Raw genomic sequence first — 18093 nt, 5'->3', positions numbered from 1 at the left:
TCAGCCTTCTGTGGAAGAAGCGGCGTTGGCGGCGGCGGGGAGGGGGTGCGTTCAGATTACAGGTGGGACTGGTTAAACTGGACCTCAGCTCTCCCACTGTACAGTCTTTTCATCCGTAAATGGTAGTAACATTAACCACCTTACAGGGCTGTAGTTGGACTCATTTGATCAATTCGTATTTAACGAGCATCTAGTATATGCCAGGTCTTGGGTTAGATGTTGGGGCTACAAATGTGGTTTAGGATATTTAGCAGAGTGCCTATCTCATTTAGAGTTATAGATGGTCACCATTACTAGTATCATTACAGTTGTGTGTTGACGTTTGCCTGTGTCACATGACTTGACTGGCAGGGGACGTGATATTTGTGACGTCTGTCACTATCCAGACCCGGGCCCTGGGTGGCTTGGGTCTGCACAAACAAGCCTGCGCGCGCCGGCACAGTACTGCGCGGCGTGGCCGCCGCTCCTCTCCGGGCCACCAGAGGGCGCGCGGCCTCTACTTCTCCGTCCGCTGCGCCTGCGCCTGCGCCGTGCCGGTCGCCCGCCCTCCGCTCCCCTTCCCTCCGGCCCTCGCTCCGCCTCGCGCCCTAACGCCCCGCCTCCGTTGCCCTTAGCGGCTGTTTGTTGACTTCCGGGAACGCGGGAGTCGCCGATGCCTAGAGTGTCGCTATGGGGACCCAGGGGGCTTCCGGGGCCCTCGTCTGGGCTGAGGCGCAGCTTTAGGCCCCACCGAGTCCCCCCCACTAGCTTCCTGGCCCAGGCGCAGGCTTCTCGTAGCGCCATCGGCATGAGGGAACCCGAGGAGATGGTGCCCGGTGAGTCGCGTCTGCGGCGGTGGCGGCGGGCCGGGAGGGAGGGTCCGCGGCGGGCGGGCGGCCAGGCCCCGCCTCCGGGCCGGCCCCGTCGAGGGACAGGCCCGGGCCGCCGCGGCCCGACTTTGGTCAGAGCTCTGGCCGTGCCCCCGAGGGTGACTGAGAGGAAAAGAAAGAAGGGGAAGGACGGAGGGGGGACAATGGGGAAGGGGGTGCTGGTCTTTCTTCTCCTCATTCTTTTAAAGGAGGTTTTCGATGAGTTTCTCGAAGGCAGGGCTACCTTTTACCTCCCTATGAACTTCCCAAATTACTTTCGTCGAGGTGCTCCGGACCTGGTTGTGTACTGAACGCAGTAAAGAGTGGGTGACCAGGGGACGTGGGGTAAAAAAAGGATGGGGAAGACGACTGGGAGGAAGGAGGGAGCCGTTAGCGAGTGTTTTTTTAAGACTTTTCCCCTGAACTCCAGAAGTAACGTTTGACGTTGTGAGTCGGTATCATGTATATACTGTGTAACAGAGACACGTTTTATGAAGCAGTACTAAGTCTAGCCACTTGGGATGCGCTCAGCTCTTTTCTATAATACATTCCTTTAAAAATGGTAATCGTGACCCACTAAGTTGATTGTCTGACCCACTAATGGATCACGACCAACAGTTTGAAAAAACACTGGATTAAAGCAAAACCATGTATTCACTGAAATATGTATTGCGTTTCTGCCATGCTCTTGATTCAGACACGATTAAATTCCTGTCTTGAGTTCACAACTTAGAGATACAAGAAACTAAACAAAATGACAATATCATTTGGGGTGTGTGTGTGTGTGTGTGTGTGTGTGTGTGTGTGTATTTAGTTATTGGGTGTGTGTGTGGGTGTGTGTTTAGTTATTGGGATCTGGTAGGAGTTTTTAGTCTCTCTCCAAAATGGTACTGGATTAAAACTGTGTCCTCACATCAGGGAGTATATAATGACTTCATTTAGGAATGGTAAATCTCAACATCCTGCCTTCTCATGGTGTTAAGGATGAAACTCAATACTGACCTGTTTCTGTGTGTGGAGAAAAACCCTCAGTCAGGGGCTAGACCACCAGGTGTTCACCAGCATGAGGAGGGCATTGAGTGTATCAGCTCATTGCAGGGAGCAGATGGTCCACCTCATGACAGCAGGACTGCCTCCTTTGTGACAGTTTCTTACTTTACACCTGTAAATGAATAATATATATTTAATTTATTAGATTTTATAAATAAAACTAAAATGAAGTCTGAGGAGTAAAACTGAATTAAGATGGAAAAAGGAGGTTGTAGATGGTCAAGAGCAAAAGCAAAGCTGTTAGGAGACAAGGAATCTGTATAGATAAATTACTGGGAAAATATTTTAGTTCACAGGCAACATAATAAAAGTTGTGAAATCGAAACTCTCATGTATTTGCAGATTCGGGTGCTGTGTTTACATTTGGAAAAACTAAATTTGCTGAAAATACTCCCAGCAAATTCTGGTTTAAAAATGACATACCTATATATCTTTCATGTGGAGATGAACATACTGCTATTATTACAGGTTAGTATTAAAATCCTAAATGAAGATAGTAATACTTAAAGAATCCTAAGTATTGTAGATGTGTTGTGTTTGAAACATGTTGAAAATACACAGAAAGTGGCTTTTTTTTTCTTTTCCAAAGAATTCTTGACAAATTGACTTATCAAGGGCATCTTCTAAATTTTAGTTTCCCTTAGTATATTTAAGTGTGATTTTCTATACATACTACTTTCTTGGAATAAATCTATTTATTTATTTATATATATATTTATTTTATATATATATTTTTTATATATATATAAAATAAAAAATATTACTGTATAATTTTAGAAACTCTACACCTAACAGAATCTGGCTATAGGTAGATGGACAAGGTGATCTGTTTCAACATGTAAAAGCAATGACAGTGTTTAAGTACAGCTTTTTTACTGCATTGTGATGACTTCATCTCATATTACTTTATCTTGAAAATGCTTCAATTTATTATTTCTTTTTCCTTCCCTCCAGGAAATAATAAACTTTTCATGTTTGGCTGCAACAACTGGGGCCAGTTGGGATTAGGTTCAAAATCAACTGTTAGCAAGCCAACATGTGTCAAAGGTTGGGGTCTTTTCTTCCTTAACGCTTTAATTACTAAACTATATAAAGTACTTTTATATTGTGTAGTTCTTTAATATCATATTATGAATGATAAACCCTTTAGTTCTTTATTTTCTGAGATTTACTTGAATATTACTAGCATTTAACTTTTTCATATGGTATTTAGAATTACTTTTATATGTTAGGGTCTAAAAATCACATTGATCTTAAACCCAGAGACCACAAAAGAAGTAATGATTCTACAGTATTACACATGAACATCCTTTTTTTTTTTTTGCATGTTTGTAAACCTACTTAAATATCACTGTTATTGCATATATAGAAAACAAACAATATGACATGTTAGGATTTTTAGCTCTGTCTCATTTGTTAGAGTTGTGGACATCATGGTTGTATACAGTTGCCACTTTTATAAAACACACTTTATCCTGCTGTATAGAGTGAGCATAAGTGCCGAACAAAATATCACAACTAGGGATTGATTATTACTAGTATTCTTACAAGAACAACAGGACAAAGTATTTCAAATTAGGACTGTCCCAGAAAATATGGGACATACAATACCTTTACAAAACTTTCTCCCTGTTATGTGCAAAGCTTCTGCTTGGTTGTAACCTACAAACAGCAATACGTGAATGGCGATGGAGATACCTTGGGATGTGATAGGAGCTGGATTCTTTATCTTCCTAGCCAAATTTTAAATTTCAGCTCAAAGTTTCAGTATAACTATCATATCCATGCTATTTATAGATATTGTTGTGGAACTTTTAAAGTGTTCTGCTTGGTCAAAAGTATTTATTGAACCATCTACTAAACTGTTGGGTTTATTTACGGTGCCTATAATCCTTACTCTCAAATATCTGATAGATAAGCTAGCAGGATTGTCTCTACTAAGAGATCCTTGAGGCCAGGGATTCTGTCTTAGTGATCTTTGCAGCCCCTATGCTAAGCATTTAGGAGATGTTCTGTAAATGTTTTTAATATGTAAATGAATGAATGAAGAACTTTAACATAGGCGTATGCCTATGAGTATCGGACTTGGTGTTTTGTTGCGTGAAGTAGAAAGTTATCTTGATGATGGTGATGGCAGATTAGGAAACAGATCAGGTCTCAGGTCGGTGAAGAGGCACCATAGCAATGCAGTGGATTGCAGCACATTAATTGCTTGTGGCTTTTAAAAAAATATGTAGATGCCTAGGCCTTACCTCAGAGCAGCTGACTCAGATTCTCTAGGGGTGGGGCTGAGCTATCTGTATTTTTCTCAAAGCTCCACTGGTTATTATGATGAACAACTAGTTCTGAAAACTTGATTCATTAGTTATGAACATCACCTTTGGAGTCAGACAGGCCTGGGTTTAAGTCTGTTGCACCACTTGGTTATCATTTGACCTGGATTATTTATCATTTTCATAATCATAAAATGTCTTAATTGTCGTGTTTTTATATTTTTTAGCTTTAAAACCTGAAAAAGTGAAATTTGCTGCCTGTGGAAGGAACCACACCCTAGTTTCAACGGGTATAGTATTCAATCTGTATGACTTCCTGCCCAGTTTGAGGACTGAGGTCTCACTCCAGTAACATTTATGGCTTTGTAAAATTAACAAAAATGGTACATTGGCAACAATAAGATTAGGATTTTTAAAAATGTAAATGGTTAGCACACTTGTTTGCCTATATGCAGATAAATGTTGAGTGGCTGAAGAAAAAGCTTCTTTCCTTGGCTTATGTCTAGGGACGGCATCTCCTTACCTGTGTGCACACCTCAGGGGCAGCTTGCTCCTGATCTTGCTCTTCCCTCTTCTTTTCTGAGGGTGAGTGGAAGCCCTCCTCAAAAGGCTATTGATGTGAGTTAGCACAATCCAATCAAAATCCAAACAGGCTTTGTCTGTGTGTCTGTGTGTGAGTGTGTGTGTGTGTGTGTGAGTGTGTGAGAGAGAGAGAGAAAATTGACAAGGTGATTCTAAAGTTTGAATGGAAAAGCACGGGACCTAGAATAGTGAAAACAATTTGAAAAGATCAAAATTGAAGGACTTAGCACTACCAGATTTCAAGACCTACTGTAAAGCTAATCAAGACACTGTGCTATTAGTGAAAAGATTAAGACAAAGATTAATGGAACAGAGTAGAGTTCAGAAAAAGACCCACAAGTTTACACCCAAGTGATAGATGACAAAGGTGCCAAGGCAATTCAGTGAAGAAAAGGCAGTCTTCAACAAATCCTGCTGAAACAGTTAGACATCCAGGCCTTGACCACGGGGCAGTCTTTCCTACCATCCTTTTCTGCCACACAGCTGCTTCCGTCTTCAGGCTCTTCTCACTGCCTCGGTTCCCCTCGCCTCTCTGCCCTCACTTATAATTTTCCTTTGCTGAAATGTCTTTTCTCCTTCTCTTATTCAGATTCTTTTAAGATCCAGCGTAAGGCTTACTTCTCCCATGGAGCTTTTTGTGGCTATTCAGCTTCTTCCTCATATCGTTCTCTGAACTGCTTCAGCATTCTATGAACTCTGCTTTGCTCCAGATGTGTTCAGTTGTGTGGTCCAATTCCATGTGGCCTTGTAGTGTCTTCCATTTGAAAGCTAGTCTTGTTTCCTCAACTAGGTTTCATTTTTTCTAAAGTAACATCTAATTTAAAATTTTTAACTGATTCAGGATGATTTTGCCCTCAGTTTCCACTATAATTTAGTGAGGCTTTAATTTCATGTGCATTTTTATGACAGATATATTTAATTTTATTATGTACGTGTTTATGTTTCATTGCTTTAGAGGTTACTGGCAGTGTTTATTACCTAGGCATGATATACTTCTTATGTGATTAAGAAAATAATTAACAAACATTTATATAGTGCTTACAATGAGCCAAATGCCATTCTAAGAATTTTATAAATGTTAATTTAATCTTCATAATACTTCTGTAAAGTAGGCACTATTATTACCCCATTTTACAGATGAGGAAAATACAACACTGAGAGGTTAAGGTTAGCTTGCCCAAAGTTATACAGCTGATTAGTGGCAAGCCAGAATTCGCACCTAGGAAATCTGGCTTTGGTGTCCTCTCTCCTAAACACAATGCTATACTGCCTTCCTATTTAGCTAAAAAATTAAAATATAATTACACAACATAGAATTTTCATGTTTCTAATTATATTCTTCTTGTATTTGCCCCATTTTACTTATATGTTACCTGTTATATCTTAGCTTTAATGGGTACGGAAGTTAAAATTAATGAACCACATCTCTTTTGAAATAGTTTGATTTGGATTATAAATTAATTTGGAAATTACTTTCATCTTTTTTGCTCTGAATTAATAGTACTGCCTAAGCAAGAAAATACATTCCACACATATTATGCATTTCAATTGCTACTTAAACTCTAGAATGATTTATGAAATCTCACAGAAATGTAGAGCCTTGTTTGTTTGGCTGTGTTTTTGACACCAAAATGAAGTTCACCAAATTGCAGGATAATGCCAGCTTTCATCTTTCTCCTCTGGTACTAGAGGAACTATGTGGGGTACACCGGCCTGTCTCACTACGATGGTGACGATGGTATACTGATATTTTCTTTTCCATGTGCAGAAGGAGGCAAAGTTTATGCAGCTGGAGGAAATAATGAAGGACAGCTAGGACTTGGTGACACTGAAGAGAGGAACACTTTTCATCTAGTTAGTTTTTTTACATCCCAGCATAAGATTAAACAACTTTCTGCTGGATCTAATACTTCAGCTGTACTGACTGGTAAGATTTTTTTCCATTTCAAACTGGGACACATCTCTTTTTTTTTGAGACTAGGATATACCAAGTCAGTAGATTGAAAACAGCAGTGCTGTTTAATTTTCTCTCATTGACCCTGTGTTTTCAGAAGACATTAAAAATAGAACTTAAAATCATGACATATATTATAATTTCATGCTTACATACATTTAGAAGGTAATTGTTAAATAAGTTCTAAGCTATGCTATCCATCTGCTCCTTTAGATATTATTTTTAAACCCCAAAATACTTCATAGAGGTGAAATTTGCATAACATAAAATTCACAATTTCAAAGTAAACAATTCTGTTGCATTTAGTACATTAACAGTATTAGGCAACCACTACCTCTATCCAGTTTCAAAACATTTTCATCACTCTAAAGTAAACCCCTTCCTCAGTAACCAGTTTCTCCCCATTCCCCCACCCCCCCAGCTCCCAGCCACCACCAAATTTCTTTTTCTATGAATTTATCTACTCTGGATAGTTCATATAAATGGAATCGTACAATATGTGACCTTTTGTGTCTATATTTATTTTTTTTCCAGCTTTCAACTTAATTTATGCCGCAATAACTCTCATTTACCCATGTCTTTTTTTTTTTGCAAGACAAAATCTTTATTCCATTTTTAACCATTACCAATAGGCATTAACAAAATTAAAAAAAATTTTTGACAACTTTATTGTGGTATAATTTCTGTACAGTAAACTACACATATTTCAGATGTACAATTTGATGGATTTTGATAGATGTATACACTAGATATTCTTAAATATTATCTTCATTGTATGTTCTGAAAGTTACACCAGCTTTAATGAAGTTGCTGTCAGAAACATCATAGAAATCTGTTGGATATATGTTATTAAAATACAGTTTGTAATGTCATTGCATCTCTCTGCCCTCCCTATCAAAATCCTGTATGAGAAATTTCTTTAACTTTTGGAGCCGAGATAAATGAGTCTCACTGAAGCAGCTGCTGGTGCGCGCTCTTTTCCCGTCCTGGGAGCTGTGTGACGGACGCTGTTGCTCTGGCTGTCAGGAGCGCCAGCGCTGTGCCTGCAGCTCCGTCCCTTCGTTCTGCCAGCCGCGCAGTTGGCATTTTGGCCTCCTCCTTTTGGTTCTTATTTTTTTATGTTCCTTTTATTTGCCTTATTATTAAACCACTTCAAAGCTTTAAATGTTTTAAATTAATTAAAAGATGCAAGTAAATAAGTCTTGATAATTCCTTTCTAAAATATTTCCCTTAGTTTTTTCTCTGACATTGCAACCCTTATCAGAAAGCACGTTTAAGTTAACCTGTTTTTGAGATGCTATGTATGCTAACGCATCTCCTTGTTCTCTGAAGTTAGATTATTTATTTTCAAGTATAAATTGTAAAGTTAAAAAGTTAGTGAAATACATTTATTTAATGTTTTTCTTCCTTTACAGCATCATTCCCACAGTGTTCTCAGAGCAAGGTCTTCCAGGCCCTTTTGACCTGGGACTTGCGCAGGATATGTCCAGTGTGACTCGTGCAGACATTCAGTTAGGTTGCTGGTAGACAGCTCAAAAGGAGGAAACCATTTTCTGTTTAGAGACATTCGAATAAGGAAAGGTTATTATAGAAAAGGACATTTTGTCTTTGCTATTGAGATAAAAATATGGACATGTCTAAAGTGATTTACATCAGGTTATTCTCTATCCTTTATCATTTTGGAAACATTTCATAACAGTAGCTAGCTGGTGTAAATGTCAGGTAGTACTTTTCTTTAAAGACACATAATTTTTCTAAATTAAAAAATAAATGCTCTGTTGGAAATATAGTAACTTGCTATCCCTGCTACCTCTGAAAACCCTTTTTCCTCTTTGTGTTTTCTTTATAGAGGATGGAGAGCTTTTTATGTGGGGTGACAATTCTGAAGGGCAAATTGGTTTAAATAATATAACTAATGTATGTGTCCCTCATCAAGTGACCGTTGGAAAGCCTATCTCCTGGATCTCCTGTGGATATTACCATTCAGCTTTTATAACAAGTAAGACAGAGCAGTTTGGATTTATCATGTTATCTCCCATTTCTAACTTATTACTAAATAAATAGTAAACTGCCATAACATTCTACAGTTCTATAGAAATATTCACATGGTAATCCATGTAATAATACAATTTTGGTCTGTTTTGGGTCACAATATTTCTTCATTTCAATAATGAGTGTTTATAATTTCAAACTCTATCTGACATGTTAACTTTTTTTAGTGAATAAAGGTCTGTATCCTCCAGAGAGGTCCAGTATGTGCTTCCTAGTCCTTCCTCTTCCAAGGCCACACAGGGCATGTTTTCTCTTTGGCAGTGAATTACAGGGATGTATGTGTGATGTCTCTGCCCAGGGACACTCACTTTATTCTCGGAGTCTGAAGCTTTTATGTGGGTGACTGGTCTTGTCGGCACATCCTGCCAGCAGCTAGTCATGGCAACTGCAACTCAGGGCCCTCAGCGGTGAAACCAGGTGTACATCATCAGTGTTGACGTTTGTGCAAAGCTACCATTTCTTAGCATCTTGCTAAGCTGGCGTCATTTATTTCTCCAGGTGTACATAACAAAATCATCAATCACCAACACAGAGAACACACCCAAGGGCCACATTCCCAGGGATTGACCAAAAGTCAGTCAGCTGTGATTTTCTTGGAGACATGCAAATAATAAACAAGACGTGCTGTGTTACCTCTTTCCTCACACCAGTGGTGATATGTTCTGTGTCATTCTTTAGGTTAGAACGTGTATTTACAAGTTTTAAAATTCCTGCTCTGTAGAACTCAGTTCAGTTCATAGAAATGAATAAAAAATTCCTGCTTTCAAGAAGCTCATAGTCATAGCACAGTGTGGTTAAGTGTGATTACAGAAACAAGTCAATAGTATTAGTATGGACAAGGCAGTAATTAAATGTCACAAGTTCCTTAATAAGAGAGTCTTTCTGGGAGAAGTACCATCTAAGTAACTAATTGAGTAAAATCTGCTATCTTTAGGCTTACTCACCATATTTACTTCACCCGTAAATGAGTTTTCTAAAATAAGTTTCATAAAAAGCAATTATTCATTTATTCAACAAGTATTCGTTAAATGTTTAATGTACTAGACACACTGCTAGGTTCTTGCAATACCGTAGTGAGCAAGACAAAATCCATGTCCTCATGGGGGTTTAATGTCTACTCATTTTGCTTTATTAAAAGTAAGAAGAAGTAAGATCATCTTTACGTATTGTGAAACAGGTAAAATAATTCTCTAGTTGTTTATCAGTAGTGATGGTCATGAAATGTTCATGAAGATTTTGGATTAAAATAATCAAGGGGAAAGGAAAATCTAGCTTTATTTCCTTACCATTCAGTAAAAATATCTCCAGAAAGGTCAAATTTATTAAATTGAGATTTTCTAAATGTTTTATTGAAAGAACATATACCAAAAAGATGAGTATTTCATTCATGTCTATGTCATCACTGATCACTGTACTTTTCCTTGAATAGCGGAGGGAGAACTGTACACCTTTGGAGAAGCTGAATGCGGGAAGTTAGGCCTTCCCCCAGAACTGCTGGTCAATCGCAAAGTGCCTCAGCTAGTGCCTGGAATTCCTGAGAAGGTGATCCAAGTCGCTTGTGGTGGAGGGCACACAGTTGTTCTCACAGGTATGTGTGGATGCTGCCACTCTGTCCCCTACTTTCTGTGGTGGCTCATGAAAAACTTTTTGACATTCATTTATTTTTATTGTGGTAATAACACTTAACATCTGATCTACTCTCTTCACAAATTTTTAAGTTACAGTATTATAATACAGTATTGTTATCTATAGGCACGATGTTGTATGGCAGGTCTCCAGAACTTTCAGCTTCGCATAGCTGAAATCCTATGCCCATTCATTAGCAGCTCCCCTCTCCCCCTACCCCAGTCCCTGGCAACCACCATTCTAGTCTCTGCTTCTATGAGTTTGACTATTTTAGGTACTTCGTGTAAGTTGCCTTTGCATTTTTTTCCATTAAGATCCCCACCTTTTGTTCCTGTAGTTAATAAACTTTTCTGGCCTATGGAAAAACTTTAAGTAGAAAAAAATGAATCTTGTTGAATTGTTTTTGCTAACATAATTGACATTTTCATGATCTTAACACTTTAATGGCAAAAAATAACATTTTTAGCTCATTTCCAAGAATACATTGTTTTCCTCATATATGTGTTTTCCATATTTATTTAAAATTGACATTTTTTTCTGAAATACCTTCATTTGGAGAAGCTCCTTGTTAATGCTATTTTTTACTTGTAATTGACAATTCTTTTTTTTTGTCCACATTCATTTTTTTTAATTTATTTATTTTATGTGGGGGAGGGAGGTAATTAGGTTTGTTTGTTTGTTTGTTTATTTTTAGAGGAGGTACTAGGGATTGATCCCAGGACCTCCTGCATGCTAAGCATGCGCTCTACCATTTGAGCTATACCTTCACCCGATAATTCTTTTTTGTGTGTGATATTCACAATGTCTAACTTGGTGATTTCTTTCTGATTTTTACGTACTGTTATAGTAATTAAAGAGTGTTGAGATTTTAAATTATAGATAATAAAAGAAACTTAGAACTTTAATGGTAATGTCACTTTTGGCTTCTGAATTTTGTATTTGGTATGACATATGACTTCTCAGGATTGTACATTAAAATATACTTACTACTTGATAATATGCTTACAAAATTGATGCTCCCAAATTTGTTCAGCATTAGACTCATCTTAGATAAGTAGTATAAGAGATAATGCAGTTAGGTAGTGAATGATTGTAATATTTTTTGGTCAAAAAGAAATAAACAGTTTCTGAAGTCACCACTTAATCTTCAGTAACACAAAGCTAGAAGTGTTCTAGACAAATTTTAAAATCTAATTCTCAGAAGATAATGCTTAAATGTTGCAAGGTAATTAAGCAATATTTTATCTTTAGGTTTTCCTCTTGCATCACTTTTCCTTGACTTCCTATTCTAGTCCTAGTTATGCTTCTAAAGCTATAGTTTCCCAGAATTACAACTTCCAGATGGAATCTTTTCAAAGTTTGAAATAATTTTTTTCAAGGCCTCCATTCTACATTTGGAAATAATTCTGAGGTTTAAGTTTTTTTTAAACTTCTGCTGATAAAATGAATTTTCATATAATTTCTAAAAGATTTATTCTAGGAATTAAACTTTAAAATTAATCTTTATAAATTATCTGAAAATCCATCCATAGGCAGAAATGCAGCTTATTCTTCATGTGCTATGTATCTTCTCTAGTTTATACAAAGATTGTAGAAAGAATTAATTTATTAGGTGATTGAAGAATATTCTGAAGGACACAAATGTTGATTATGTAATAATAGTGTCATTCAACTATACATTATAAAATACTTTCAAAAATATTTTGCCAAGATAATTCATGATTCTTTTAATTATGCTTAAAATTTAAAATGCACCAAAGTATGATATTTTTGTGCAGTATTATAGACATTCAGCTTCCTGTGGACTTTGTTTTGAAATTAAGCACCATATTGCCAGAAATTGATTGTTTTCTCTAGATTTTGCAGACTTTGGGATCTCATAGGCCAGTAAAGTTGTTTTTTTTTTTTTTTGAAAGTATTCATTTGCTTTCAGAAAGATTCTTTTTTTTTTTTTTTGAGGCACAGTTGATTTACAATGTTGTGTCAATTTCTGGTGTACAATAAAAGTTTTTATATTTTAAGTTTTAATTTTGTAAAAAGAATATGAGAACCTACAGATGGTCGCCAACTTCCATTTTTGCATTTAGCTAAATGTGGACATTGCAAGAAAAATGCCATCTGTTTTTACCATTATATAAAATAAGGGACATTTTCAAAGTGAAAATTAAAAGCTTTTAATTTTATAATAAAAGACATCCCCTTAAGTTGTATAAATTTATCTGTATGGAAAATACACTATTTTACCTATTTTTCCAATTTCTCCATGGACCTTTGAAAGCCAATCCTGGTAAGAAACCTGTGTTCTGGAGCAGCATAGACAGAAATAATAAATATTTAATCCTAACTGATGAAGAAATGGGCATGAAGAGTGTATTGCTCATCAGTTTGACTAAGTTCTAAATTAAACACCTAAGAGTTATAGAATAATTTGCAAGACCTTAAAGCAAAGAATAGCTAGCCATCTGTTCTAGATCACTCCTTTCACTAAAGGAAAAAGCTTGATTAGATGATTCTATGGTGGCCCTCGCAGCTTTGTTTTTCCTTAAACTCTGATCTTAAAATCTATTTAGGTATCATTTAGTAAAATACTTTTAAGACAATTTAAATTAGTTTACTGCTGGTAAATATATTTAAGATACGATATTTAGATGTGACTGTGATAGGTCAGACAATACGACTACTGCTTATAGCGACAGGGGAAACGATGGATTTCTATTAAGAAAGTGTTAGACTGGGACTGGCATGCACTAAGTGAGACCGAGTGATAGGTATAACCTTGTATGTCATCCACAGCAGTTACCAAAAGACAAGAAAGGCCTGGGTATTAGATTGGGTCCACAATGAAGTCTGGACTCAAGGAGAAGAAGAACTTTGCCAGATTATGTTTAGACAAATTTAAGATCTCTACGGGGCTACACAAGTAACTATTTGTGAAATGAAGTGTATTCTGTGAAATTAGAGTAATATTTATCTGAAGCCAACTAATAAAATCTGTTTTCCTAATACCGAATTATTTATTAGCCCTGAATTGCATTGTTACAAATGTTATAAAGGTGATATGACTAATAATTATATTGGTTTTTGTATGTGATGTCCTTAGATAAAAGTCTTAGGTCATTTAAAAATAGTAGAAATGATTGTCATTGCTAGTCATCCAAGCACATGAAAGGGAACCTAACGGGATAAGGAACAAAACTTTTGTAACGTGATTCAGGCTGCCTGAACAGCCTAATGTCACAGGCTGATATCAGGGAGCCCAAGAAACTTAGAGTAATTGTTGGCCAGCTAGAGATACTAAGCTGAACATTCAGAACTGGAGATACGCTATGTGAGTATTAATTAAACTAAGAGATGATATTTTTTCCACTAAAATAAAGATCTGTTTGCCCTTGCCTCAGTGTGGCTTTGTATCCTTGACACATTGTATTTTCTTTAAGAAGTAATATGTATATGTCTTATTTATGAAGTAAATATTCTTATTAGACAGAAAAAATGTAAAACTATATGACAATAGTTATGTGTTCATCAATATCCTCCGTGTCAGAATAAGATGAATTAATTAGATAATTACTTTTTAGAAAAATGTCCTTTTACAACTGAATGTCCTATTGTGTTTTAAAACCTTCTTGAATGTTTTCTCATTTAATCCTCACAGCAACTTTATTAAACAGGTATTACAGCATCAGAGAATTTAAGTAGTTTGTCTACTTGCCACAGCTAGTAATGATGAAGGTTTGGGCTGCTGCCTGAATCCGAAGCTCTTGCTCCTGCATCAGGAGAGGCAACGTGTTACACTGTGGAGAAGCGGACTAATGCAGTGAACACTGTGCTTCCTAAGGCGGGAGCCAGCCAGAGTTGTGTCTAAAAGGACACGTTCATCACCGTTCGTTTATCCTGTTTTTGTGCTTTTCTGTTTCTCAAGAGTATATGAGCTAATATTTACTAAGTAATTGGAGTTCCTTTGGAATCACTTTAAAAATGTTAATATAGAGAAAAACCTTTTCCCCTCTTTTCATTATTACTGCATTTCCTAGTAAAGGAGCTTTTCCTGTAAATAAATCTAGCATATCTACTGTAAGTTTTAATTCTCATGCAAATTCTCCTCTGAAATTGCTTTATAAAATAGGTTATTCCATTAAACTACTGTTAAAAAATAAGGAGTCTTTCTGTAGGAAACACTGTTCATTTTTTTACTTAAGGCAGTGAAAGGAATTAGCTTAATGACAATTGATGCTTTTTAATGAGTTGAGTGGTAATTATAGGGACATTTTAGGTAGTTCACCAAATGACTTTTGTGTCTTTAGCGATTCCTTTTGTGGTTATATGTAAAGGATAAAATCAGGCCCATACCACAATTGTTATGATTGTGTACCTTGTCATTTTTCTCTCTCTTCATCACTGAGTAATGTATGCTTAAGTATTAGGTATTCCTATATGAGTATTTCTTTCAGAGGCACTTAACCTTCATTATAAAATAAGGTGGACTATCACCGTCTTTCTAGATATAATGGTGACTGTGTCTGTACCCCTGAAATCCTTTTCTTGTATTTGCCCCTTCCCTTTTAGAGAATGCCGTGTACTCCTTTGGGCTGGGACAGTTTGGTCAACTGGGTCTTGGCACTTTTATTTTTGAAACTTCAGAACCCAGAATCATTGATGATATTAAGGATCAGAAAATAAGGTATATTTCCTGTGGAGAAAATCACACAGCTTTGATAACAGGTACAGATCAGAATTTCTATTATACACTTATAGAACTCAGTATATTTTATTGCAAAATAAATACTATATGGAATGAATGTATCTAATGTAAGCAAAGGAGTTAATAACTAAGAAAATGGAATTCTTTGTTTAATATGCCAGTGTATAAAGTTGTGAACTACTTTTTAATATTTTAATTCGACTGAAAATCAATATAAATGATCCAAAGAATTACAGCCTCAAAATACATCAGTGCTGTCGGAGGTAAGACCATAGTATTATACTTTGGCAGAAAGCTGGAATCTTTTTGAAATTGTATCAACTTGAAGGCTCTCAACTCTGCTCAGGCCAAAGGGAAAAGCCTTCTAAGAAAGAACTTATTTTAAAACAGTCTCCCTGTACATTCAGTCTGATAGCTATAGTCAGTCTGAGTAAATTCTTATGATGCTTTTGCCACCAGGAGGCATTTTCAGAAGTAACTCTTCCCTGTTTTCTCCATAGTGGTAGGGAGAAAGGCACCTCAAAAACCATTAGGTAAATTCTTGGGCCCTCTAGATCTTCTGCTCTGTAGTTTCTCCTTTATCCAGGGAGATGCTGCTTTGGGCCTACTTCTCAACTTCTGAATCTGGGTGCTGCCAATGTAGGACTCAATAAAGGTGTATTCTTAAAATGACAGACTCACCTGTCGCTAATTAATATACTCCACAATTTTAATTGCTTTGGATCAAAAGGCTCTGTAATTTCTCTGTTTCTACCTCATGTTTCTATCTACAAATGAAATATTAAAAAGTCATAAAGCATGTAGTATTTTAAAATGATCTGGGTACTGGTATTGCTGCATTTTTTCCCTTCTTTTACAAAAGTTTCCTCTATGATGGAGCTCATCTAATGGGGTCTGGTTAGGGGAACTAGGAGTCAGCAAATATAAGGTACAAGCATGTACTATCCCTTCTTCCCCAAGGAACCTTTCAGAGAGAACTACCTGCCCATTTTCAAGTATCAAGTGTTCTTGTTAATGTAGCATGAAATGGAACTATATAGAATGTAAAGAATTATTATTCATTCATAGCCCCAGAAGAGCTGTTGATACATACGCCTTACTTCAGGGTTTTAAGCTCAGTTTCTCTGTCCTTACTGCCATTTTCATCAACTCCACATTGCCACTGGTGGTAAATACTTTTTATGGATCATCTAACATACAATGAGGTAATTTGGTTAAACTTTCATAATACCTTTCCTCCTGATGAAAGAAGTCATAGCACAAATAATTGAACATTAACTTTGTTTGACATTTTTGCTCATGAATTCTCCCCAGGGGACAGGTGTTAGGAATTTTTTTTTTCTCCAGGACTAACGAGAGGTAAATGGTGAGTTATCTGTAAGTTCTTGCTAGTTCCCCATTAAGACTAGTGGCTCATGTTTTAAAAAGGTCTCTGAGGTTGGAAGTATGATCAGGCGGCTTGATCAGAGTTTTTCTCCTCTGGCCAAAGATAATCAAGTTTAAAAAAAAAAACCTTTTTAACATTTTGGATAAAGAGATCAGGGTCAAAAACAGGTGGAGGAAAGAAAAAAGATGATAAGGCATATATATAAAGAAAGGAAATAAATACCTAATCGTAATTATAGCAGTCTAAATTTAGAGTCTAAATGCTGCTTATTGTTTATTTATGAATCTGTTTGCTTTTGTATATTAAGTTTTGAACTTGCCGCTTTACTAAATTACGTTATTATTTCTAACCATTTTTCAGGCAGGTCTTTTGGATTTTCTTAGTATATAGGTACTTTGCCGTCTTAAACTACAAGCCCCCAAATGTGATTTTGTCATTTCCCAGCTTAAAACTCTTCATTTTTAGCCCACTATTGTTCTTGATAGAGTTGAAAAATTCTTTTTTTTTAATTTTAAAATAATTTTATTAAATACATCTTCTTTTAATTTGCCTGTTAATTTGCTAGGGCACAATTGTGTTTTAAAAACATGTAAATAAGAATTGTATAATTTTTTTTACATTTTTTATTGAGTAATAGTTATTTTACAATGTTGTGTCAAATTCTAGTGTAGAGCACAATTTTTCAGTCATACATGAACATATATATATTCATTGTCACTTTTTTTTCGCTATGAGCTACCACAAGATCTTGTATATTTATCCCTGTGCTATACAGTATAATCTTGTTTATCTATTCTGCATTTTAAAATCCCAGTCTGTCCCTTCCCACCCCCCGCCCCCTTGGCAAGCACAAGTTTGTATTCTATGTCTATGAGTCTGTTTCTATTTTGTATTTATGTTTTTGTTTTTTTTTTTTAAGATTCCTCATATAAGCAATCTCATATGGTATTCTTCTTTCTCTTTCTGGCTTACTTCACCTAGAATGACATTCTCCAGGGACATCCATGTTGCTGCAAATGGCGTTATGTTGTTGGTTTTTGTGGCTGAACAGTATTCCATTGCAAAAACATACCACATCCTCTTTATTCAGTCATCTGTTGATGGACATCTAGGCTGCCTCCATGTCCTGGCCATTGCAAACAGTGCTGCCATGAACATTGGGGTGCAGGTGTCACCTTGAAGTAGGGTTCATTCCGGATATGTGCCCAGGAGTGGGACTCCTGGGTCATATGGCAAGTCCATTCCCAGTCCTTTGAGGAATCTCCAGACTGTTTTCCACAGTGGCTTTCCTTGCTTCCCTCTCCCACTCTTAATGATTTAGTTGTCTTCCTTTACAATTTTGTGTTTATTCTTTTTGTAATTCATGGCAGTTATCTTCTTTCCAGTTATGAGTTTCTCATTTTTGTAGCATCCTGCTTCTTTTCTATTTAGAGTAGACCTGTGAATATTTCTTTTAACATGGGTTTAGTGTTGCTAAACTCTTTAAGTTTTTGCTTGTCTATGAAGTTCTTTATCTCTCCTTCTATTCTAAAGGATAGCCTTGCTGGATAGAGTATCCTAGGCTGCATCTTTTTTTCATTCAGGACTTTGAATGTATCTTGCCACACCCTTCCGGCCTG

The 18093-nt window shown here is 36.6% G+C and overlaps 1 protein-coding gene across 7 annotated transcripts in view; it reads left to right on the top strand.

The window, feature by feature from the left end:
- The first annotated feature begins 566 nt into the window (after positions 1-566).
- RPGR (retinitis pigmentosa GTPase regulator) overlaps positions 567-18093 on the top strand; it is a 66700-nt gene continuing 49173 nt past the window's right edge. For 2 of the 7 annotated variants that reach the window (XM_074358846.1, XM_074358845.1), the window contains exons 1-8: positions 580-815; positions 2241-2366; positions 2853-2945; positions 4399-4461; positions 6522-6680; positions 8557-8706; positions 10189-10347; positions 14952-15107. In XM_074358846.1, the coding sequence (XP_074214947.1) occupies positions 653-815; positions 2241-2366; positions 2853-2945; positions 4399-4461; positions 6522-6680; positions 8557-8706; positions 10189-10347; positions 14952-15107 (1069 nt within the window). In that variant the 5' untranslated portion in view covers positions 580-652. Of the gene's footprint in view, positions 816-2240; positions 2367-2852; positions 2946-4398; positions 4462-6521; positions 6681-8556; positions 8707-10188; positions 10348-14951; positions 15108-18093 lie in introns of all 7 variants that reach the window. The other 5 variants (XM_074358849.1, XM_074358848.1, XM_074358843.1 and 2 more) reach the window with 4 other exon arrangements.

The sequence above is a fragment of the Camelus bactrianus genome, chromosome X (assembly GCF_048773025.1).
Source record: "Camelus bactrianus isolate YW-2024 breed Bactrian camel chromosome X, ASM4877302v1, whole genome shotgun sequence".
NCBI classification, from domain to species: domain Eukaryota; kingdom Metazoa; phylum Chordata; class Mammalia; order Artiodactyla; family Camelidae; genus Camelus; species Camelus bactrianus.
The sequence above is the reverse complement of the archived record's forward strand: the minus strand, read 5'-3'. Positions and strand labels throughout refer to the sequence as shown.